The sequence below is a fragment of the Danio rerio genome, chromosome 3, assembly GCF_049306965.1.
Source record: "Danio rerio strain Tuebingen ecotype United States chromosome 3, GRCz12tu, whole genome shotgun sequence".
Classification (NCBI taxonomy): Eukaryota; Metazoa; Chordata; class Actinopteri; order Cypriniformes; family Danionidae; genus Danio; species Danio rerio.
Genome location: NC_133178.1, coordinates 26,671,118 through 26,697,128, shown reverse-complemented (window position 1 = coordinate 26,697,128; position 26,011 = coordinate 26,671,118). Strand labels below are relative to the sequence as shown.

Genomic DNA, 26,011 nt, shown 5'->3' with positions numbered 1-26,011 from the left:
TCTTCAAGCTTTTGTCTGCTCATTAATAATTTTTTTTAAATCATACTTGAAACTTAGATAGTCAAAGACAACATAATCATATCCATATATTATGTTCTAGTTACTAAGGGAGAACTTTACACTGCAAAAAATACATATATTTCTAGTCCTAATATCTAAAAATTATAAAATAAAGAGTTTTTTTTCCAATTTTATTAAGGATAGATTTGTTTTATTGTAGTTCCTTTGGACAGTCTGTAAAAATCTGATGACTGTTGCCATTATAAAGCAGGAAAACAAAGAAACATATAAACCTGGGATGCTTTGAGGGTAAGTAAATAATGGGATGATTTAAATACAACCCAGGCTCATTCTGAATATGTACCTCTATATATATTTCTGGAAAGCGACAAATACATCTCAGGAGCTAAGGTTTTTTTTCGCAGTTTTTGCGAATCCACCAGAGGCTGCTGTGTACTCTTTTTGAGATCTCAGATTTCTGCTCTTCTTGCATAAATCCACCAAAGGCCGCTGTCAACTGACTGACTGACCGATCGACTGACCCACTGTCCTCCCAAACCAAACCCAACCTACACTGTTTTCAAAAGCACAGACTGACCTGCCCTTCTCCTTCCCTAGTGCATGTAGACTAGACATTGCAGAAAGGATGGACTGTGGGCCTGTCCAAAAGAGGAAAATCTATTCTTGTGCTTTAATCATGAAATACAACTGATGTTTGTACCACAGAATATCTGTAGTATAGTTTACCATTCCACAAATTAAGGCTAATTTAAAGCTAATTTAGCAATTACATACATTCCAAGTTCATGACTTTATCAGTATTTTTATAGTCAAATGCAAATATCTAATAAAAATCCATTTACCTAAAAAACATATTCCCAAATTTATCAGTGAGGAATCAACATTCTGCTTTTGAGCTTATTTTCATTGTTTTGAGAACAAATAACTTGCCCTTTAACTTTTTTTTTACTTAAAACTTAATTAAGTCTTAAAGTCGAGTGATTTTAATATAAAATCTGCAGGCACTAAACAGATTTTTTAAAAATCAGTGAAATCTTTGGCTTCTACTGATTTATTGATCGATTCGAAGGGAGAAAACTCTATGTATATCTTTATGAAAAATTACCACACTTAAAAATTTTTAAGCAATTTTGTGAAACTTCTGATGAGCTGAGGTAAATCATGGGATAAGTATCATTTTTGGTTGAACTGACCCTTTTAGGGATTAGTCCATAGTCAAGCAACGTGTTTTATTTCTTATTCAATGTAACTATGCAATGTAATGTATGTAAATGTAATGGAAAGCTTTAGTTACATGCATTTATATAAAAATTAAGAGAATACTGACAAAACTGATCTTTTATTGTGATTTGGAAAACAAATCATTTGGAGACATTAGACAGAGTATTAAATAGACAAAATGAACAAAAATAACAATGTGCATTATATGCAATAACTCACACCTGGCCATGGAACAGCTGAGAAGCCAATTGTCCCATTACTTTTGGTCCCTTAACAAGTGGGAGGCACATATGCAAACTGTTGTAATTCCTACACCGTTCTCCTGATTTGGTTGTAAATACCCTCAAAGTAAAGGTCACAGTCTGCAGTTAAAGCACATCTTCTGTTTCATTTTAAATCCATTGTGTTGGTGTATAGAGCCACAAATTGTGCCAATGTCCCAATATTTATGGACCTGACTGTATAATCAAGCCCAAAATTATTCATACCCCTGGCAAATTTAAGTTGCTTTAAGTTACTTTTATTCAACCAGCAAGTTTTTTTCCCTCTTAACCAATTTATTTATATATATATATATATATATATATATATATATATATATATATATATATATATATATATATATATATATATATATATATATATATATATATCATTATGATATATAACATTATGATTGGTCTGCTGGCTCACTTTGACTGAGGTCAGCAGGAAAGCCACTGCAGTACACAGTTCTCCAACAAAAGACACAGAGGCTAGAATCAGAGACCAGCCAAAGTAAATCTCGATGTCCTGCAGGGTCTTGTGTCCAGAAATGTCCACAGCCTCTCTGAAGGCAGCAGCATATATATATATATATATATATATATATATATATATATATATATATATATATATATATATATATATATATATATATATATATATATATATATATATATATATATATATATATATATATCCCATATATCCTATATATATATCTGATTGTCTACATAACAAACCACCGTTATAAAATCATTATTCAATGGGATATTTTTAGCGTCACTCTGATATTTCATAATTTTGGACATGGATTATTATTATAATTTTTTAACAATTCATTTAACATAGTTTTTTTTTTCTTGACACAAACGTTATGTAATTCACAAACATTAAATCTGTAATTTGCCCTTAAAGGTCATACGGTTTACAGTAAACCTAACCAAGGCCATCCAAGATGTAGTATATATTTTTCTTCAGTAGAATATTATAAAATGTTTATTTATTATTATAGTTCATTATTATTATTTTTTGAAATTGTGATGGTGATGAAACATTAATGGCACTTTGACAGTCAAAATGATTACCTATGACTTTTACAATATACTGTATGTGAGCTGATGCTGCATCACCTTTTTGGATACCCTATAAAAAAAAGATTGAATAAATAAACAGCCAATTTCATTTTGGGCTGAATTAATCCTTCAATGGAGAACATTGAAATAAATTTGTGCTGACATTTCCATTTTCCTTTAAAAGATAAAAAATATACATGTAAACATCAACTTTATTTTCAGTGTTTGTACTGTATGTCATTTTTCAATGCCCTCACATGGTGCCGTCCTCAGCACAGTCCTGATTGAGTTCATGTGGGATAGCTGTTATTCGTCTTGCTCCTGATTGGTCTGCTGGCTCACTTTGACTGAGGTCAGCAGGAAAGCCACAGCAGTACACAGTTCTCCAACAAAAGACACAGAGGCTAGAATCAGAGACCAGCCAAAGTAAATCTCGATGTCCTGCAGGGTCTTGTGTCCAGATATGTCCACGGCCTCTCTGAAGGCAGCAGCAGAATACGCCATGTAGACACAGATGCCAGCCAATGAGAGCACAGCTGTGAGGAACAGAGCAGATAAATTGTGGACTGAGAAACAAAAAATATAACAATATACATAAATATATAAATTTATCTTTAAGAGCATTATTTTCTTTTTTTGTTTTGTTTGTTTTGTTAATTATTATAATTTTTTTGTTTTGCTTTGCTTTGCTTTGTTTTGCTTTGGGCGACACAGTGGCACAGTAGGTAATGCTGTCGCCTCACAACAAGAGAGTTGCTGGTTCGAGCCCCAGCTGGGTCAGTTCCGGTTTCCCCCACAGTACAAAGACATGTGGTACAGGTGAATTAGGTAGACTTAATTGTTTGTAGTATATGAGTGTGAATGAGTGTGTATCCCAGAGAACGGTTGTAGCTGGAAGGTCATCCGCTGCATACAATGAATGAATGTTTTGTTTTGTTTTGGTGAAGTTTATTTAAAAACTAAATTCAAGAGTAGCGCATGCTTATGATTGATCACAGCTGGTCCCACTTTAGTTAATGCATAATTCACCAATCATATGATTCCTAACTCACTATAAATAGCCAGAGTTTCTTCCTCAGTTATCGTCACCTTGAAGAAACCCCCGTTCCACACCTACTCCTCCCTTTTCCTTAATATGATGGCATAGTGGCCCAGTGGTTAGCAATGTTACACCACAGCAAGAATATCACTGGATCAAATCCTTAACAGGCCAGTGAATGTTTCTGTGCGAAGTTTACATGTTCTTTTTGTGCTCGTGTGTGGTTTGAAATAATATAATATATAAGAGGTAATATATAAAGAGTTTAGATGATAAATGCCATCTGAAAATTTCCTCTAAAATAAGTATTTTTGTAAGGCTTGTGTGGGTTTCCTGCCAGGTTCTCTGGTTTCCTCCCAGAGTCTACAGAAATGCAATATAGGTGAATTGACCAAACCAAATGAGCTCATTACCAGCAGTATATCTCCATAGCAATCCCTATAATCTGTCATTAGCCATAAATAAGCAGGGAGTTCTCAAGATCTACCTGAGCTCAAACTCCCCTCTCGCCCTGCAAATGGGGGAGCCCAGGGACTGAAGATTTGATGAGCTCCGAGCTCTCTCCTAGGACAGCATGCCAAACACGATTTAGAATCAGTCAGTTAAGTGTAAAATCGTGAGTTTTTTTTTTTTCAATTAAGGTTATTCCACCAAAAACTTAAAACATTAATATTGGTGATATCAAAATTAATATGAACATGTCTAAAACATGGCACCTTGTTGTTATTTTATGTAAAAGAAATCAATTTTGATATCAGTTAAACTGCAGCATGAATTCACTTAGTCAGCAGTAGCTAATATAAACCTATAAGAATATAGTCATATTAAAAACTGAATCAATTGGCAATGTAGAACCAAAAAAACACAAACAAAAATAAAATACTATTTAAAAAAATAAGAAAAATAAAGAGAACCCATTTATATAGAGAACTATGCAGTAAAAATTGAAAAGTGATTGACAAGTGTTTGCTATTTATTTATGGCTGTGAATTGCATTATGGGACCTTGATCTTTGCTCTGTCAACTTTTGATTTTACCAAATTCAACTCTAGACTTTAACAAAGTGACTTTCATTTTATAAAAGTTAACTTTTATTTTAGTAGTTTGAAATAATGTTATGTGTATAAGAGGTATTATATGAAGAGTTTAGATGCAAAAAAACTCTAATTGCCATCTGAAATGTACCTCTAAAATTTATTTTATTTTATTTTTTTATCAGGCTCCTGTGTGTATGTTCAGTAATATCACTTTTATGGCAAAGAAAGAGTCCTTTTCTTGGTCTTTAAAGCAAAATATCTCAACATTAACGAAGGAGGCTTAGAAAATTTTCAGATGATACTTAGGTTTTTGCATCTGAACTCTTCATTTAAAGAAATAACTGTAAAATAGCAGAAGATGTACTGCCAGTTTATTACAAGGTTTTTGTACTGTAATAACACCAATCCAGACAATATATGACTTTAAAATATAAAAAATGTTAATAAAAGTCACTCATCAAAACTTTTCGAGCTTAAAAATTGTTAAAATATACATCAAGTTCCCATGATGCAATTTAAAAGCATAAATAAACAACATGCTATAAAAAAAATTAAAAAACTTGAATCCCAAAATACAGAAAACTGCTATTTTACAGCTTAATTTTAAATGTACATATACGTTACCTACACTGGGATAAAAAAAAACATCAGCTAATGCTATTAATATCTATATTGGCATGCACAACATCACATAATTTAAGTATTGTTTTAATTAGTTTATTTTAAACAAGCACTGCAGTTTTCTTGTCTATCAATTTAATTTGTAGCATTTTTGTCTTAGTTGTGATAGCACAGGAGAAACTGACAGGATCTGAAACTGACAGGAAGGGAAATTGGAAACAGACTGGAATTAATTGGGAATGGCACACGAATCAGGACTCGGGACACCCACACTAAAATTGCGATAAATATGTCAGCACACTGACCACTAGACAATCTGTGTCAACTTGTCTACCAATTAGGATAAATAAATAACTCATTAAAGTTATGCAGATTCTGATCGTCATGTCAGTGTTTTTAGAATTCATCAGCTGCAAAAAAAAAAGCAGCATTCTATTCCTCCATCAATCCATCAATGACAATACAATGAGAGTCTAATACTGTACAACTCACCACAAAGGGGATCATTGAACTTTAATGCAGTTCATTCATGCTGGTAATATTTTCACTTTAAAAAGTCCCTGATTTTGAGGACCGTCATCATCAGAGCCCATCAGTTCCTGCTGGTATCTTAAAGAAAAAGGGCTTATGAACAATCTCCAAGAAGTTCATTCATTCAACTTTAATCTGGTGACATTTAGGGGCATCGCTGCATTACAATGAGTGCATGTTTGATTAAGTTCAAGGTGGTTTTAGTAGTAGCTCTCTTTTAAAAAGTAGCTTTTTTGCCATAGATACCGAGTGAATTTTGAAAGGCTTTTATCCTGAGAAAGACTTCGAGAGAACCTGCATTACTTCATGAATGACGCAGGAAAGTATGGTATTTCCTTTTTAAACATGAATCAGTGTCTGTATAATATAGCAGCACCGGTGAAATGACTCCCAATAGAAATCTATTGTTAAAGATCTCAAGACCCATTTCTAAAGTTATATCATGAAAAGGATGCAAAAAAAAATGACCTGAGCAAATGGATCCTAAAAACCGGCATAACAAACACCAGCATTTCAAGCATGAACGCTAGGTAAAAACAGGACTGCTATGAGCATTTTTTTTTCTTTTTTTGGAGGAGACATTCACTTTTTATTCTTCAACATAAATAACTCAATCATGTGTGTTGAAGCTGTGTGATTTAGTTTGCCTACTGCAGTAAATAGGGACTGCCATAAGGATGTGCTTGGCCAATTGGAAAACCATTACGGTGCGCAGCAATTTCTGCTATTTTCTTCTGGGTCTACTGACAATCTGACATACCGACTGAAAAACTGCTGCTTTTATACGTGTATTACATTTATTTTTCAAAGAGCGATGCAAAGCTGAATTTGTAGCTCCAGTCCAGTCGTAAGTGTCACTTGATCCTTATCAGCAATTTTTGTGTTTGCAAGAATGTATTCAATTGAGAAAAAAAGGGCAAATAAAGACATTTATAATCTTATAAAATATTTCTATTTTAAATAAATTCTAGAAAAAAAATAGATAACAACATTTTCAGTTTACTGATCATACAGTAATATGGCTGTTAACTTTCAACTGACAATTAAAGGTGCTGCATGTAAGTTTTGACTCTTCTAAAGCATAAAAATATAATAATATGTTTGCAGATATTAAAAAAACATGCTAAGTGAAAATTCTTGTTTGAAAAACAATGCTGAAGTCAGACATTCTGCTTTGAAAATGTGAGTTACTTTCCGGAATGGCTGTCTTTGTTTTGGTTCTTTTAACCCGCCCAATGCCAGTTTAGCCAATTATTTTTCAGCACTGAAGTTGCCTTCATGGGAAACGTCGTATTTCGTTCATTCAGTCAGGAAGGCACTCAAAGCAAGTGCCTGTGACTAAAATACAACCTCCGGTGGACAGTAGCAGACTCTGAAATGAGACACAGATTCAGAGTTCCACATGAGGAGGTTAATTAGCAAATAATATAATATAGTGTAAACATTAGGTGAGCGGGTAGCACTGTCGCTTCACAGCAAGAAGATCGCTGGTTTGAGCCTTGGCTGGGTCAGTTGGAATTTCTGTGTGGAATTTGCATGTTCTCCCCGTGTTCAGTGGTTTTCATCTGGGTGCTCCGAAAGGGCATCTGGGTGCAGCTGAAAGGGCATCCACTGTATAAAGCATATGCTGGATAACCTGGCGGTTCATTCCGCTGTAGCGACCCCTAATTAATAAAGGGACTAAGCCGAAAAGAAAATGAATGAATAAATAATACAAAATACAAATACTAGGGCAACCACTCACTCATTTTTCTTCAGCTTATTTCCTAGTTTTATCCGGAGTCACCACAGCAAAATAAACCACCAATTACTAAGTCAACGATTTTGAGCTTATCTCTTAAAATCCAGCATCATGTTTTTTTATCCATCTGGTTTATGATTTGAGCTGTGTTCATTACTATGAAAACTGTCTACAGCTCCAGATGTTCAGTCAGGCATGCCGTGAGCAGAATAAATGCTCCGCATGCACAGCACAGGAGGATCAAACAGAGGTGAAAGCGATGGTCCTGCTTACCACCGAAAAGAAGCAGCACCCCGGTCAGCAGCAGCAGTACATACGCTCGTGCCAGCAAACTGATGAAGCCCAGCATTCCTCCAACAAACAGCAGGATCACGCTGAGCGGCAGCAGGATGATGAACGTTCCCTGCATGTCTGGAGAGAGAAGAGGGCTCAAGGTGTCAGTGGAGGTGCTCCAAATCTCAGCTCATTCATACCCATTCTTTCTCTAGCCGGTCAGGCTAATTGGACTAATTGGGAAATCGCTATTTCCCAAAGCAAAACAATCACAGCCAGACGAATGAAGCTGTTAGGAAATTCGGTGCAGTTTTTGGGGATTGAGTCCAATTCATTTTCTTAATTAATCTGTCGAATGCAAAACTTTTTTTTAAAATTGAACTGTTGCTTCTATTTGAATATAAATGAGGCTTATCAGGACCATTTTAAAGAGCTTCTAATGTTGTTTGTTCCCAAATGTGAAAGGGCTTTACCTACACAACAAAAATGCAGAGTTATTTCAACCTAAACTGGGAAAAATATGAACAAAACCAACCATTGGGTTGGCTTGAAAATGGCTCATGGAAAAATGGAAAATGGAAAATGGCTAACAATTAATGGTGAGTATTCATAATTAGTTTTAGAATACTGACTTGAAATAAATCAACATTGTTGGGGGTAAATAGCTTCCCCTAGAGTAAACAGCAGAGTTTTACCATTTTTAATCCATTTAGCCGATTTATAGTTCTAGTGGGAGCACTTTTAGCTTAGCTTGACATAAGTCATTAAATCCGATTAGACCATTAGCATCTTTCTAAAAAAAATACTAAAAACAGTTCAGATAATTTTCTTATTTCAATGAAAAGCTATTTTCTGGGTGAAAATGACTAGGAATTACTTTTATTCTGGAGTAATAATCAAGGAACTTTGCAACCATACCATGACTGCTGGATGTGCAATGATATTTCACACTGCCTAAAAATAGTCCCCAGCTAAATGCAACAAAAATGCTGGGTTATTTCAACCTAAACTGGGAACAATTTGAACAAAACCAACCACCCGGTTGGCTTGAAAATGACCCAGCTGCTTTATTACCCTATAGGTTAACAATTAATCCTGAGTATTTGGAATTTGATTCATAATATTGGCTTGAAAGTCAAGTTTGGTGAAGGAAAAATCATGGTTTGCGGTTACATTCAGTATAGGGGTGTGTGATAGATCTGCAGAGCAGATGGCAGCATTAACAGCCTGAGGTATCAAGTCATTTGTGCTGCCCATTACATTACAAACTACAGGAGAGGGCAAATTCTTCAGCATGATAGCACTCCTCAAACTTCAGCCTCCACATCAAAGTTCCTGAAAGCAAAGATCAAGGTGCTCCAGGATTGGCCAGTCCAGTCACCAGACATGAACATCATTAAGCATGTCTGGGTAAGATGAGATTTATTTGGAAATAATCACCCCTAGAGTTAAACAGCTGAGTTACTATTTTTTAATCTATTTAGCTGATCTCTGTGTCTAGTGGGAGCACTTTTAGCTTAGCTTAGCATAATCCATTGAATCTAATTAGAAAATTAGCATCTTTCTCAAAATTAGATTAAAAATAGTTCAGATTATGTTCCTATTTAAAAAGAAAAATATTTTTAGGTGAATTTAACTGGGAACTCTCATTCTGGCGTAATAATCAAGGAACTTTGCGGCCATACCATGGCTGTGGAATGTGCAATTGTATTACATACTGCCTGAAAATAGTCCCCAGCCAGCTAGGTAACTAGGTAACCATACAGCATGAGAGCATTGTGCCCTGCTGCAGCCATGTATGGCAGCAAAGTCCCTTGATTATAAAGGCAGAATGAGAGTATAGTTCCTAGAAAATCAGCCTAGAGAATAGCAACTTCTCATTTTAAATCGTTCTAAAGACTGCTTTTAACCCAGGGTGAAGATACTGTTCACACCTTTAATTTGAAAATAGTTTTAGTATGAAACCCTGCTGTGGAGCAATTAGCACCGTATCTGTGGTATTAACTCTGCATTGTGGTACAACAATAAGTTTGTTCCATGTGAAACAGGTGGGTTGTTTGCTTGTTGCTGCTGAATGCTTGGCAATCAAAATCCAAGGCTCATGTTATGTCCGTTATGGGAAACACATCATGCAAACAGAAAAGCTGAGAGAAAAGTAGGACATATTAAAAGATGGAAGACGTGTAAACAGGAGAGATCAGGAGATGCTATAGGGTGGCATACTTTGCTCCTTGTTGTCATTCGTTTGCAATTTTGTCTTTGTTTTCGTGCCTTTGCAAATCTTGTAAGGCTTAGCTAGCTGTTGTTGCAAGATATGAAACTCTGTTTCCCATTCCAATGCTCTGTTTTTACATTGTTTTTAATGTAAATATGCACTTGACGAATGTGCATGACCATCAGGATTGTGTCTTGTGTAGGGCTATGCAATATATCATTTCAGATAACCCATATATATCGATATCGCAATGGGCCCGTCCGCAATAGTCACATCACAGGATCTGCAATGTTGAGTTACCAAAGTTGAAAAAATTTTAATAAAGTTAACCATCATGTTTATCCTATGCATTTGTTTTTAAGGTCTGTGAGCATTTCAAGCCAGTTTAAAACAGTCAGGCTAATAATTATAATCATTTTAACTTTAAGATAGATTAATTGTATTTATTTGATGTAGACTATATAGTGATATTTGTTTATTGATATTTTGCCTGCTAGACTCCCAGAGAAAACCATAAAATTCGGTGCATTTCAATTGCATTTTTGCTCCTCTATATTTGTCACTGCTAGTGATTTGGGTTCATTTAATTCATTCAGATGCACTAAACTACAGTCAACCCAATCAATCTAAAATTATAAACTATTTCCAAAAAGAGCTGATCAGTTCATCTAGTGAAAGTATACTCAATATCGCAATATGTATCGCAGAAAAATAAAACATTAATGTCAGTTTTTTCCAATATCGTCCAGCCCAGTGTCTTTTGACATGATGCGCACATGAGTGTAGCATGCAGCGTTGAGTTAAAAGAACTTAGATTTTACACACAGCACTGCTCATTAGTCTCAAATCCAAAGCAGTTTTACTTTAAAAACAAATAAGTCTGTCATGTTTTTAGAAGCAGAGATGCTGATTGCCTGCTGTTCATCCAAATAGCAATTCAAGAGCTCACACTTAGCTGATGATTGATTATAAAGCTTGTTTGGCATGCTGTCCCATGGGAGAACCCTAAGCTCATAAGATCCTCCAGCCCATGGGCTCCCTCCCGTTTGCAGGACAAGAGGGGAGTTTGAGCTCAGGTAGATCCCGAGAACTCCCCTGCTGTAGTAGCTAATGAACAGGTAGTGATTGCTCTTAGGAGATAACTACTTACTAGGTGCACCTCTATGGTGCCAATTTGCATTAGTCAATTAACCTAAGTTGCATGTTTTTGGACAGTGGGAGGAAACCGGGGAACCTGGGGGAAACCCATGTGAGCACAGGGAGAACATGCAAACTCCACACAGAAACGTCGGCTGGCTTGGTAAGGACCAGAACCAGTGACGTTCTAGCTGTGAGGCAACAGTGCTAACCACTGGGCCACCGTGCCACCCATCTAGGAAAGGAGAAGGAGTAGGGGTAAATGGGGGGATTCTTCAAAATGAAGATGACTGTCAAATAAATCTTAGGGTATTTATAGTGGCTTTGAAATCATCTGATTGGTGAATCATAAATTAGATAATGCAGGACCAGCTGCAACCAATCATAAGCAGGTGATCCTCTTGAAATTAGTTTATGAATAAACTTCATGTGTGATTGCACAAATATGTGAATAAGAATGTTAACCAGGGCTTTAAGAATGTACTATTTGAAACATCTGTTAATAAATACCGAGGTATAGTATGAGCGACATGAAATGTGATTAAAGATAACCCAGGATTTTGTTTATAGGGTTAACAATTTCAAGTGTAAAAAGCTTTAACAGAACACCTGATTTGAACGTTATCACTCGATAGAATAGGCGTTACCAGTGGTTATTTGCTGATAGATATGGTCCAGTAGGGGCATTCTGCGCCTACTGGTAGGCTCAGAAGACTGTTATCATCTGTTCACATGGTTAATCAGCAACTAATAAAAAAGACTCCAGATGGAGATCTATTTTTACATTTCTGTGACGGTTGGGTTTAGGGTTGGGGTAGGGGTAGATGTTAATAAACTTCAATTAATGGGAAATTTAGTTAAATTATATAAATGATTTTCATAGTCAATCAGCTATATTAATAGAGAGGACTCCAGATCCAGATCTGTAAAGTTTAACCGTTTGAATGGATGATAACAGCCTTCTGTGCCTACCACTAGCTCATATTTATCAGCTGATAACCACATAATGCCCATTCAACCGAGTGATAACATTTGAAACGTCTGAACAGAATCAAGCTTTGGATAGGAAAATTATCAAAACTTTTTTTTTTTTTGTGGAGATGCTAATGGTCTAATCAGATTTAATGATTCATGCTAAGCTAAGCTAAAAGTCCTCCCGACAGAGCCAGAGATCAGCTGAATGGATTCAAAAATGATGAAACCCAGCAGTTTGACCTCATTGGTCAGACACAGCACATGTCTGACCAATTCTAGCATCACCACTTCTAGCATCCTCATCAATTCATCTTATTCTGAAAGCAAAAGTGTTTGTTAGCTGAATTTATAATTTACTCATCTTCCGATGGCTCCAAACCTGTTTTAGTTTCTTATGTAGAACAAAAAGGAAGATTTTATTAATCAGCTACTGACTGATAGTATTTTTCCCTTCATGAGCGCATACTGTAGCTGAATTTATAAATACAGTCTGAACTCCAGTCCAGAGACAGAAAAGTGCTGTTTTGTTTGTTTGGTTTGTCCACATTTGACCCAACAACCCAGCAATTTTAGTGTACATTTATCTAATTATCTTCATTTATGTTTATCAAAAGAATGAAACACATAGGGTGACTAAATGCTTAGTAAATTCACATTTGTGTGAACTATACCAGCAAATTTGTATTCTTAGACTTTTCTTTTTGAAAGAAGCAGGTTTTAAATTGTGTTAACCTGGGGTTAAATGTGGTGTGAAAAGCTCTATTGTAGGAAATTGCAATTTGTGCCATAGAATTTTGATGAGGTCATATACCTCTACATTTAATTATAATAAGATTTTTTTTTCGTCATAGGCTTCCATTCAAGTCATTTAAATGCACCACTGGGGTCATAATGACTAAATCCTTATGGACTTTTGAGTAGGTAATGACAATTAGCTTATCATTATCCAAAGACGCACTGGAGTGTGCGTGTGAAAAGCTAAATTGATTTTATTTGTGTAGGCTGGAGTAGTCAAATCTCAGCTCTCGAGGCTTTCTGTACTGTTACATTTGATAGTTTGAATGTTCCTATTTTTTTATGTCAGACTCATGCTGAGAAGCTGACGTTTCTAACCTTGCAAGTGCAGTTTCTTTCCAACTGAATATTACTTGCTGAACATGATCTGTAGACGTGTACAGTTAATGTAAGGTAAATCAATAGATTGGAAGACAATTCGTTTATTAAACAAAGATACACTGTATTGATCAAATATGACAGTATATACATGTGTAATGTAACTAAATTTGATTAAAAGCTGTTTATGTGAATTTTCTGTTTTTTAATATGTTTTCAGCACTGATCAAAAATGAAAATATATGTTTTCTAAAGGATCATGTGACCCAAAAGTCATTGAGTTTTATATTTTAAAATATAACATATTTCAAATTATATTACTGTTATATATTTTCACTGAACTTTAGCAGAAGAAAATGCAATCTTGGTGAACATAAGATATTTCTCACACACAAAATTTGTTTATATATTTAAGAATGTGCAGCAATATAGTGTGTATTCGCTGTAAATTATAAATATGCTCACATATGCACTGTAAAAATGCTGGATTCCACACAATCGATTTGAGTTGAAACAAACATGAAGGATTTAATTTTTTTACATTTACATGTTTTGAACATAAAAACAATAAAGTTGTGTAATTATTATTTTCACCTGTCCACCTCTCTGTTCATTGGTTTGTCTTCCCTATTCATTCTCCTAGTGTGCTCTGTCCTGTGCTGCTTCTTGTCTTCATAAAAGTGTTGTTTAGTGGCACCATATGTTGTCATTCATCATTTGAGGATGTTTTATCAGTCTTGTTCCAGTCTGTCTAGCTAAACTAAGTCCAGTTAGTTTAGTCACGTTTTTGTATTTTTCCCCCACAGGGTTATTTTAGTTGTTTTATTTCTGTTTTGATATAATAAGTCCTTGGTTCACTGCATTTGGGTCCTCGCTCCTTTCCTCACCCCCCGAAACCATGACAGATAGTGCCTATTTAAAATATTTATAATTTCTGAGAGAGAGAGCACATTGGCATCAATTAGCCTGACATTGAGCAGAGCAAAGACGATTGACATTGTTCATCCACAAGATGGTGACAGAGAGCACATAATAAGCCCTTCAATGAGAAAAACTCAGAGTAATTGACCCTTCCGTAAGCCCCGCCCACCTTATTTACTGTTGCTATGGCTGTCAAGCTTTCATGCCTGGCAGTCTATTACAATGTGTATGAAATATACTTACTAACTGTTGTGCAATGAAATATACTTACTAACTGACGAGGAAACACAGATGGACACTATACTTCTACATCATTCATTTATAGAAAGAACAGCCAGAAATGGGAAATTGATGGATTTGTGCCAAATGTTAGCATCAGTAGCTATGTTTCCATCCAAAAATGTGAATTAATTTTATGCGCAAAACTGGATTATCGGATTAAAGACATGCAAATAAAGCAGCGTTTCCATCCAACGAGTCAAAGCAAACAAAATCGTCACTTCCTTATTAACTGGCGCCAAATATCAACAGTAAAAACTGAATTTGCTGCGATAGGAGAAGCTGCGTCAATCTTCTCTTCATCTAATAAATGACTTGTACCTCAGAAAGCAACCCTAACATGCAGTAAACGCGCGGTGGCGTTTGAAGGTGTCAGACGTGGAGCACATACGCTCTTGATTCTGGAGGTCATTAATAATTTAATAACATTAATACTGAAATGGTAAGGTGTTTTAGAATGGCCAAAACAACATTTCAGATGTTTTACAATGTGCTCAGCCTGCTGGTTTGTCTGTTCACACACATTTTTATCATCACATGATCTCTTTTAGCGAAATCCCATGACCTTTTTTAAAGTGCATGCTGAAGTTTGTGCGGTTAAAGTGTTTCCATCGCAGTTTATGTGCATCTTTTCTTATCGAATAAAAAGTTTATCGTACTCAGTTTTGCGCAAGATTTTTTTGCGTATTTTCAAAATATACAGTATGTGCATCTTGACGTTTCCATCAACCTTTTTTTTAATGCACATATCCAAAATGCGCATAAAAATGTGTGGATGGAAACATAGCTAGTGATCCATAACAATGTACAGTAAGTTACCTATAACTGTCAGCATGTTTGTGTGCTCTTTATCCAGTTTCTATTCTAATTATTAGTGGAAGAAATAAATAAATCGAAATGCAAATCAAAGTATAAATAGCAGAAGTGCACAAATAGATTTTCCCTACCAGCAAATATTAATTCAACACCAGAATGTAGAAGAAAAAGAACAACAATGATTAAATCTCCAAAAGACCGACGAAAACATTGTAGCTCTGACATGGGAACGAGGGTTATAACTGACTGAAAAACAGCTAAAGGAGAAGTATATTGATCGCAAGTTCTCAGTTTTGTTCAGTTGATATGTAATTTCAAATATTCGTAACTTGAAACAGATGTAAATATGACTGCTATTAGTATGACTACTATGGCAAAGGCTTAAACAGAGCATTGCTCATAATATGTAAAAAAGTGAAAAAAGAGAAAAAGACAGCTGGGAAACAACCTGCTTTGTATCTTTGTAGGAAACAGTTTAGATCTGTTTAGGGTAAGAGGTGTGTGAGTTATTGCTGTTTATCACTGAATGTGTCAGGAATATCAAAACAAAATCAACTTAACTCCGCTCCTTTAGCACCCCTCACAGAGTTTGGTCAACGCTGGAATTTCTCCCCTTGGGTTTTAGGTTTTGAAGAGGGAAAAAATTCCCCCACCCCGTCTAAACTTTAAGGATAGCGGGTGTCAGATTTGCAAAATCCATGTGCACAACACTTTGGCTTGTTTTCTTCGCTTGAAAGCTTGAGAAAGCCCCTGCACGCAACTACGGTTGCTAAGCCACGATTTGTGGGTGACATGCTGATAAAATCATTATTAAACAGGTAAATGTCATTCTAAGTCATTCTCTCTCTCTTTTGTATGTTGTAGTGCTGTGTTTATACCATAGACGAATAATGGAAAATCTCTGTAGACTGCTGGCATTTCATGTCATTGAGCCTTCAATCTTAAAATGTGAGCAAAATCACCTGTTTTGTCATCACTTAAGACCAGGGGTTCTCATTCCTGTTCCTGGAGATCTACCGTCCTGCAAATTTCAGTTGCTACCCATATCAAACACACCTGCCTGTAGTTATCAAGTGGTGTTCAGGTCCTAATTAATTGGTTCAGGTGTGTTTGATATGGGTAGCAACTGAAATCTGCAGGAAGGTAGATCTCCAGTAACAGGATTGAGCACCCCTGCTTTAGACATTAAGCTAGAGAATCATTCAAATACTAACATTAGCTCTAAAGTGACATTTTGTGAAGTAGTAACAGTTTTTGCTGTTCTTTCAGCTGCAGATATGAATGAATGGTGGAAGAAAGTAGTTCCTCATACAAAAGGATTTTGTGTTTGATTTTCTTTTTTTATATACATGATTATGCCAATGAACTGCTGTATAACCGCAATATCACACTTGTAGCGGTGCGATGTGGTTGTATATTGTCACTAGTGGGACACTAAGGTTTATTTAGGTTACAACGCACATCTCCCACCAGTACCAATCCGCTTGTTAAGTGTGACGTCACACGAAGCGGCTTCCAGGTCCAATCGCTCTATCAAACTGTATGGGGAGAATCATCAAATGATAAACGTTTACAAAGTGATGTAATACTTTCAAAAATCACGATCACAAAATATTTATCCATACCTAATATTCAATAGCCAGACAGTGATATTTTTTTTATAAATTGTTAAAATTTTGGTATTTGTGATGCAGCAAGTCCAGTGACTGTTGTGTGCACTATGGTTTTATATAAAATTCACTTTTATGTGTGATAGGACTAAAAAAGTGTTCATAAACAAATATTTTCTCAATTCAAATGAGTAGGGGCTTGGACTCGGAAACAGTATTCCATATGTCACAGATAAATTACGACTCAACAAGCGGATAATTGCACTGCTACTCATGTGATATTGCTTATATACACACACACGCACACACTATATTGCCTAGCATTCTTGTGAGCCATTAAAGAACCTAAGAGATTGTATTGATTAGAAGACTTTTAAAAAAAGTAACATGTATAGGAGCATGTGCATCTAAGATTAAAGATAGTACAGCATGCTGCTGCTCATGGATTTTTTTTAATGGCTTCACTATGGACCACCAAAGACTAATGATGTGATGAGAAGGAAACACTATAGACCAAAACCTGCTTGGCTGAAATAAGATATCAATCTACAGACAACCGCAGTCATTTAGACTGTCATTTTTCCACTATAGAGAAATACAATGAGAAAGTTTTTGTCTGCTTTCTATGTTAATGCAAAGCCCAATTCATAAGTCATCATAAGTGGCTGAGATCCATACATGACATGTTTGGAGATTTCTGCAAATAAACAGTTGTCATTTTCGATCAAATCAAAGGTTGCTCGCGCTGTCATGTTATAATCAGGCCCGGCATTATTTTCACCCTGGAACAGCCACAATGTGTCTATCCATGAAATGATTGAACATCTCTGCATATTATTCATGTTGCACTTGTGTTTCTTACAGTATTCTGCACAGTTTCTTCTTCAATAAACAGGGCGCTTAACACATATAAGCTATTTCTTTTATGGTTTCTCTGTGGATTTTCTTTTGAGCGAACAGTCCAGCGCAGATACAGTGGAAAGACATATTGAACTTCCTTCAGGGGGGAATTTACCTAAGCTCGAGCAGAGGCTACTATCTAATCAAAGCTACCGCCTGGCAACCCAGATTTATTGAATCTATTGTTCAAAGGAGAACAGAACCTAAATCCAATTTCAGCTAGTTTAGGGGTCTTGAAGCTAAGATAATCATAGTTTTACAACCTTGTTACTGTCTCTTGTGGAAAATGCCGGAGATGTTTCACGGTTTAAATGCAGCATGCGAACTTCAGAATCGCAATCAGCACAAATGCCTTGAACGAGTTTAGTGTGATTTCATAATGTGCCATGTACATGATGGATATGAAGGCTTTTTTATGGTTTGGAGGCATTTTGTATGTCAGTTTCCTTCTGATTCCTGTAATATAAATTATTAATGCATTTTGCAAGTGGCTATAATTGAGATTCTACATTTATTGGCTCATTTTAAAACAAAAGAGATTATTATTATAGTGAATGTTTAGCACTAAAAAGACGAGTGATTTGGAGTAATGTGGCACATTAGTATGGGTTATACAGCCACACTGCGATTATACAAAAAAAAAAACAAAGGGAAATAATTTTGTGGGGTCGACAGGCAGGTGGGCTTGCGATATTATGCTGAAACCCATGCCATGATTCACAGCGGTGCTCTTGGTACAGCTGTGTTTCAACCGCAGATGTTTCTGCCTTCTGATTAAAGAGTGTTTCCATGACAATCCAAAGATAATTGGGCAATCTAAAGGTATTATGTTCAGTTTCTTAACGTATAAAATTGTCCGTGATGGCGTTCATGGTAAAATAGCCACAAAACCCAATTTGGGCAAGCAGCCTATGAATTTAAAGGGACAGTTCACTCAAAAATGAGAACCCAAAATATGATAATTAAACAGGTATGGCAAAATAGATTTTGGAGGGCTGATGTGCTGCAGAGCTTTGCTCCAACACTAATCAAACACAAGCTAATCAGTGGCTCCGTCTGAAATCGCCTACTACTCAGTAGGTACTACATTTGAATGTACTACACCACCATTAGAAAAGTATGTTCTATATATGAATAGTATAAATGTAACTAACCTATATTCCCCATGTTTCATTATTATATGACCTACACCTGCATAAGTTGCATCACTTTACTCCCATTCATGAATTCTCTCATATGGGATAGTGTAGTGTCTATTGGATGGCCACTTCATATTCCCACCGGAAGTAGGTCATCCAGGTAATTCTCACGTACTGTTTTTGATTACTATGAATTTAGCATACAACTCAACTGCATGCTGTTTTAAACGTACTATATAGTATGAAAGCATGCGATTTCGAATGCAGTGTTTTCAAGATAGCTTAAAACCTTTAGGCAGTTGTTTATTATATTATTATCTTAATATATATTATACATTAAATAATTAAGGTTGGAGCTAAACTCAGGAGGACACCAGCGCTCCAGGACAGAGTTTGACAAAACTGCTACACACCACCACAGCAATGACCTCATATTATTATTATTATTATTATTATTATTATTATTATTATTATTATTATTATTATTATTATCATATACTGTAAAAATACCAAATGATGTTTAACAGAGCAAGAAAATTTCAACAGTATGTCTGATAATATTTTGTTTAATTTTGGCTAGAATAAAAGCAGTATTTAATTTTTTTTTTATAATTTTAAGGTCACAATTATTAGCCCCTTTAAGCTACATATTTTGATAGTCTATAGAATAAACCATTGTTATAATAACTTCCCTAATTACCCTAACCTGCCTAGTAAAACTAATTAACCTAGTTAAGCCTTAAATGTCACTTTAAGTTGTATAAAAGTGTCTTGAAAAATATCAAGTCAAATATTATTTACTGTCATCATGGCCAAGGTAAAACAAGCAGTTATTAGAAATGAGTTATTAAAACTATTATGTTTAGAAATGTGTTGAAATTTTTTTTCTCTCTGTTAAACAGAAATAATAAAAGCTAATAATTTAGGGGGGGCTAATAATTCTGACGTCAACTGTACCTGCTATGTGCCCTTATCTGTATGTATTGTATATTTACATTCATCTTATAGTGTTTTTATAAGTATACAGGCTTTATGTTCCAGAGTCTGTACATGTGGCAGAATTGACAATAAAGCTGGCTTTAATATTTCAAACAATGTCAGAAACTATTACTGATTGCTGTTTATGTGGGACTTGGAAATACAATGGAAGTCAATAACAGCTGTTTTTTAACATTTTTCAAAAAATCTTCTTTTGGGTTTAAACTGATGACAGAATTTCTATTTTTGGGGGGGGCAAAATATATTCCTTTAAAAACAAATTCATATATTTATGTGCCTCTAACTATGGAGTGTGAATACATATAATATATTATATCTATATTACAAATCACTTTATGAACTTCAAAAGTGAACAAATGGCATTATTTATAATTTTGGCCACTGCATTAGTTCTCACATTGTCACAATACCTTAAACAGATGTGTAATTATAAGGCTTTAGACTGTGAAACAGTGATATGGCATCTGTTACTGGTAATAAGCTGTGTATGTCTGGCTTCCTATTAATGTGTCAAGTTTCTCAACTCTGCCAGACTTAAAAGAAAGCCAGTGTTTTTTCAGTTTTTTTATTTTTTCAGTGTTTTTTTCTGGTTTTTACTCGGATGCATTTAATGGTCCTGCTTAAATGACAGTGCTTCCTATTACAAATATGAAACACATACCTACAAATTTGTGGAATTGCATCATACTGTATAAATTAGGATGCACGGAATTGATGAGGCTTTTTATGGTTAAGATGCAATCTGCATGCTACAATCATCATATTTTAAATTATTAATGCATTTTTCCAGACTAAATAACTGCAATCAAATATTTATTAGCTCATTTTGAAACAAAATATAAGGAAGGTTGATTAAAAAGATAAGTAGTGTCCACTTTCCCACCACTCTCAGTCATAATATATAACTATATGTATATAATACATATATAGTTATAATTATAGGTAATAGTTGAGATACATCTAATGGTCTTGCTTTAATGAAGGTATTTCGTATGACCAATAAGAAATTAGAAACTGCAAATTGGAATTTTGCATTAAATATATTAGTTCTATCAAAACAAAAAGATCTATACATATACATATATATATATATATATATATATATATATATATATATATATATGCTTTAAATATTAAAATTAGACTGATGTTTAATAGGCTTTGTGTAAGGTGGTGTTAATATAACACCACTTTCAAATAATGGTCCATTAGTTAAAGGTGCAGTAGGTGATCTGCCTAAATGCGAACCAGTCAGCATCCAAAGCCACGCCTCCTTGCGAACGCAAACATTAAAAATGACAAAGACCCACTAGATCATGTCATTCGCCAATTAGAAAACTTTTTAGTACTTTATAATACTACTGTACCCAACAAAAACTGTATCTAGCACGTTTTCAGTTATGTAAGAAAGTAAAACTTGTCATCACTCTCTCATCTGTCTCACTCTCTCACACGCTTTGTCTTAAATCGACTATACTGTATGCTTAGCGGTTGGTCAGCGGGCTCCAGGAATTACACTTATTACTAAGCCATGCTTACATGCTATTTCAGATCGAATATTCAAAGTAGCATGGTAAACAATATAGGGGCCGCATTACAGGATTTTATTGTTTAAAAATGAATCAATGTGAATATAAAACTAACTTCACCTCAGTAACGACTAGGCATAATATTGCTATTTGCTAATGTTTTGTTGTTAAACTAAATAAAAATCTACTTCAGCTATGCTGTAAAAATAACCTTATAAAGCTGAAAATAGTCAGATCAATCTTTCGCCAAAAGATTTCACACTTCTGAACAACACTTCTGTGCATATAACCCATTCTGAACACAATACAATCTACGTTAGCTTTGCGAGACTAAAATAGTTTTAAAACATAACATTACCTGTCTAAAAAATACTTCAGTCATGGTGTTATCCTTCCTCCAGCGTGCAAAAGTAACTCCAATATTAATTCAGCATTTTAAAACGTTTTGATGCAGCATTTGTTTTTACCAATGTCACTCATGTCCACATGACCATGGACTGCATGAATTACACATCGGCAGATCTGCGTGAAACGGGTGAGCAGTTGTTCAAATCTACATTTGCTGAAAGACAGTTAGGGCTATAATCAGAATTATGGGAAATGTTAGCACAACAATATTTATTTGGATGAAGATTATTAGTCTTATGCACTACCCAGAATATAAAAATACATATAATAAAAATACATCTACATTATATATTTTAATCATTACTATTGGAATGTGAAGAGACTTTCAACCAGCACAACAAAACATGTTTCTGAAGACAATCACTTACTGCACCTCTAAAGTTTGTTAATGTGTTTACTAACTTAAACAAACAATGAACAATACATTTTACAGGGTGTAATCATCTTTGTTAGTGTTGGTTAATGAAAATAAAGCTGTTCATTGTTAGTTCATATAAATGCATTAACTAGCACCAAAAAGTACTTTAGACCTTATTAATGCATCAGTAAATGCTGAACTATGATTAATAAATGCTGTTCAGCTATTATTCACTACTATAGCTCATGTTAAATACATTACCTACATTAACTAACAGACCATTATTTTAAAATGTTAACTTGCATTATAGCAATAATAAATCATAGTGTACTGAATACTTAAGTACATTTGAAGGCAAAAACATTTATACTTTTACTTAAGTGATAGTGTAATGGCACTTTTTGAGCACTTTTACTACTGGAGTAATATTTTATTTACCTAGTATATCTCTCTACTTATGTTCAAGTACTTGGTTTGTGTACTTTGTCAACCACAGTCTAATAGTATACTATAGATAAAGTTGCAGTAGTATTTGGAAATAGCAAAGCAAATACTTAAACTATGAGCAGTTGGTGCAGTTAACATGTTTCTGGCATGTTAAACATCTTACAACTTAGGGATCATCATCAGCTTTAAATATGATATGTGCATCACTGCATTGTTTTAATTACAGTGTAACATGTATATTCATCAAGAATTGCATAAATATTTGGATTCAATCTTACATTTACTGATCCACCAATATCTGAGCCTGAGGTGTCACTGTTACTCCAGCACTTCCTTTCAAGACTTCAGTGCGGTTCAGAGTGCCTGATGGCAGTTCATCTGAAAATGAAGCTTCTTTTACATTTTGAGCATTGTGATTGAATCAATCCGCGAGCACTGGAGTGCATGTGTCGACGCACTAACCACTACACCACTGGCGCCAACTCTAAAACAATTATTTTATTTCAACTAATTACAGCATCTATTAGGGTTAAAACAACTGTTTCAAAACAACCCAAACATAAAACAAGCCAGAAACATATCAATCACTGCAATAAAGATCCGACCAAACACACATTTTTTTGGTCATGCAGTATATATTAGTAACCTGTAGCAATATAAAACAAACTAAACAGAGAGCATTGATGTTATCATCAAGTAACACGTGAAACATCTGGAAACATCTAGATCTGAGTGAAGCTTATCTTTAAGAAATGAAGTTCAGTGCGATTCAGGCTGACTGATTATGAATATTTGCAGTCATTTCGGAATACTGTCACATGTCTTCTTATTTTTTATTTTAATTATTTACTGCATCTATTAGGGTTAAAGAATTGTTGGCAAGCATAAAACAAGCCTGCAATAAATATCCACCATACCAAAACACCGACTTTTTGGCCATGCAGTATATATTAGTAACCTGTAGCAATATAAAACAAACTAAACAGACAGCTTTTGTGTTATTATCATGTATTGCATGAAACATCTGGAAACATCTGGATCTGGGTGAATGATTTAAGCTTATATTTAACAAATAAAGAGTTCAGATGCAAAAAAAAAAAAAAAAAAAAACTCTGCAGTGCCATCTAAAATTTTCTTCTAATGAGCAATTTTCTTAGCCTCCTATGTTTATGGTCAGCTATTTCATTTTAAAGGCAATGCAAATAATCTGCCAACAAATTGTAAATTACTGGACAAATTTTAGAAGAAAACCTCCCATGGTTTTCAGGAAGTTTTTTTGCATCTGAACTCCAAATAAATAATCATGAGATACAAAATGACGCCACTTGGATGAAATAGCACACAGATCTTACTTAGTATCTGTCTTTGTGAATCTGACAAGTTTCTTCCTGCTCCAAAAGGATTCATAAATGGCCAGCACTGGTTATGAACTGCAAGAGAGAAAAACTTCATCCATCCACATGAAAAACCCACGCAAGAGAAATCAAGCAGAACATCAAACACAAAAAGTGACTTACAGTTACAAGTCCTCCAGAGTCCAGAATGGGAGCTGAGGGATACAGACGAGCTGTTTTCCCTCTTAGAAGTGTCAATGATGTACCAAAAATCAGTTCCAATTGCCAGAACGAGTCCAATAAAGCTGAGGACCCCGAAGACGGCCACAAAACCGGCCAGACCCGTGAACGTAACCTTCATTTTATCGGAATGTGGTAATAACTCTTGCTTCCTCAGAGAGTTCGAGTGTGTCTTTTCCCTCAGCGCTGTCCATCTGGAAGCCTATTGCTGGATGCGCTGCTGTTTATCCGTTACCCGCTTCTACAGGGTGAATGTATGACCAAAAGAGGGCGATAATAAGCTTCTCTCTCCCTCTCTCTCTCTCTCCCTCTCTCTCTCTCTCATTTCAAGTCTCTCTCTCTCTCTCTCTCATTTCAAGTCGATTTAATAATTGCTTTATTGGCATGACAAATGTTACAAATGTATTGCCAAAGCATTTATAAAATGTACATTTAAAAAAAGAACATACATAGGCTACTATACTGTATAATAAAAATTTATAATAATAAAAATATAAATAACATATCATATATTATTTAATATCATATCATTCATCAATAAAACATAATAATAGAACTGTATTTAACAATAAATGTTTTAGGATAAAACAGTATACTATAATAATTATCAGTATATTTACAATGATGTATTCACAGATGTATTCATTTACAATGGGGTATTCACAGCTAGAGTTTTTCAGACAATGATAAACTTCCGGTGAATCCTTAATGTGAGTATTTTCAATTACATAATGTTCCTTTTACAGCATCAATGTTGTAACGTAATTAAAATACAATCAGTTAAATAGGCTTAAGCATTCATTTAGTTGATCAAGCATAAAATGAGATGAAAGAATGTGTAACCTCTAGTGCCGTCAGCATCAGCAGGCAAACTCAGACACTCCATTGAAAACACTGGGGTAAAATAAAATGTCATATTTTAAAGACATGGCAGGGAAAATGAAATTTAATGCAGTGCTTCTTGTCTGAGACCCACTTCATATCGTATATCTATCAGGCAGTGAAGAATACTGATTTTTAAAGAAATCAGACTTTATACGAGGCAGATTTATCAGAAGCTCTGAGGCTGGCTGGCTGGCTGAAATTAAAAGTCTGTGTGCATATCTGCATGTCCATTTATTTGAATCATCACATTTTTATTATTAACGCATTTTCCCAGATTGAATTATTGCAATACAATATTTATTGGCTCATTTAAAAACAAAAAGTATAGTGGTGATTTGAAAGATGGGTAGTGTCAACTGTCCCACCATTGTCAGTCATAAATTAAAGTTATATTGCAAGGTAATTATTGCTATATTTACATTGGTAAAGGAGAAGAGAAACCTGCCTGACAACTGACTAGAGGGGTTGATTGTTTACCAATCAAATTAATTGAGATATCCCAGTGGTAATTATCTGATACAAACAAAGCTTTGCATATTAATGTGAGAGAGAGGATGATATCATCTGTATAGCAATTACAGATATATAATTACCCATCATGGTTTTTAATTATCACTGGTGTGCCACAGTTCAAAGTGGATGAGTGGATGAGACACAGAGGGGTTGTGGTAGGGAATGGGTGCTTGTGTTTTGGATAAAAACATCTGAAAATTAATTTTTCATGAACAGTGATTAGTGCATATCATGAATTTTATTATTGATAATATATAAAATGTAATTAATAATGATAATAATTATATTTTAATTATGTAATTATATATAATCAGCAGTAACAACGTAAAAAAAAGTTGACATGGTTATTTTACAGTAATTTAATTCAAGTTT

General features: G+C 34.7%; 1 protein-coding gene across 2 annotated transcripts; it reads right to left on the bottom strand.

Annotated features, from left to right (window-relative positions):
• Positions 1–2,368: 2,368 nt before the first annotated feature.
• tmem114 (transmembrane protein 114) lies at positions 2,369–25,135 on the bottom strand. 2 transcript variants are annotated; one of them, XM_073944535.1, is made up of 5 exons: positions 25,085–25,135; positions 24,185–24,482; positions 24,020–24,097; positions 7,822–7,959; positions 2,369–3,115 (listed from the first exon to the last, which is right to left on the bottom strand). In XM_073944535.1, exons 2-5 carry the CDS (start codon positions 24,360–24,362, stop codon positions 2,886–2,888), a joined length of 624 nt encoding a protein of 207 aa, XP_073800636.1. In that variant the 5' UTR covers positions 24,363–24,482; positions 25,085–25,135; the 3' UTR covers positions 2,369–2,885. The 2 variants fall into 2 exon arrangements, with proteins under 2 accessions (XP_073800636.1, XP_017210262.1); XM_017354773.4 differs by lacking the exon at positions 25,085–25,135 and having other exon boundaries at positions 24,185–24,510.
• Between the last annotated feature and the right edge of the window lie 876 nt (positions 25,136–26,011).

Bases quoted from the DNA above. Each gene is read 5' to 3' on its own strand.
- tmem114 (XM_073944535.1), bottom strand. From the start codon at position 24,362: ATGAAGGTTACGTTCACGGGTCTGGCCGGTTTTGTGGCCGTCTTCGGG. The intron at 7,960-24,019 runs GTAAGATCTGTG...TTCTCTCTCCAG, and splicing joins TTCACAAAGACAGATACTAA to ACATGCAGGGAACGTTCATC. The intron at 3,116-7,821 runs GTAAGCAGGACC...TGTTCCTCACAG, and splicing joins GGTGCTGCTTCTTTTCGGTG to CTGTGCTCTCATTGGCTGGC.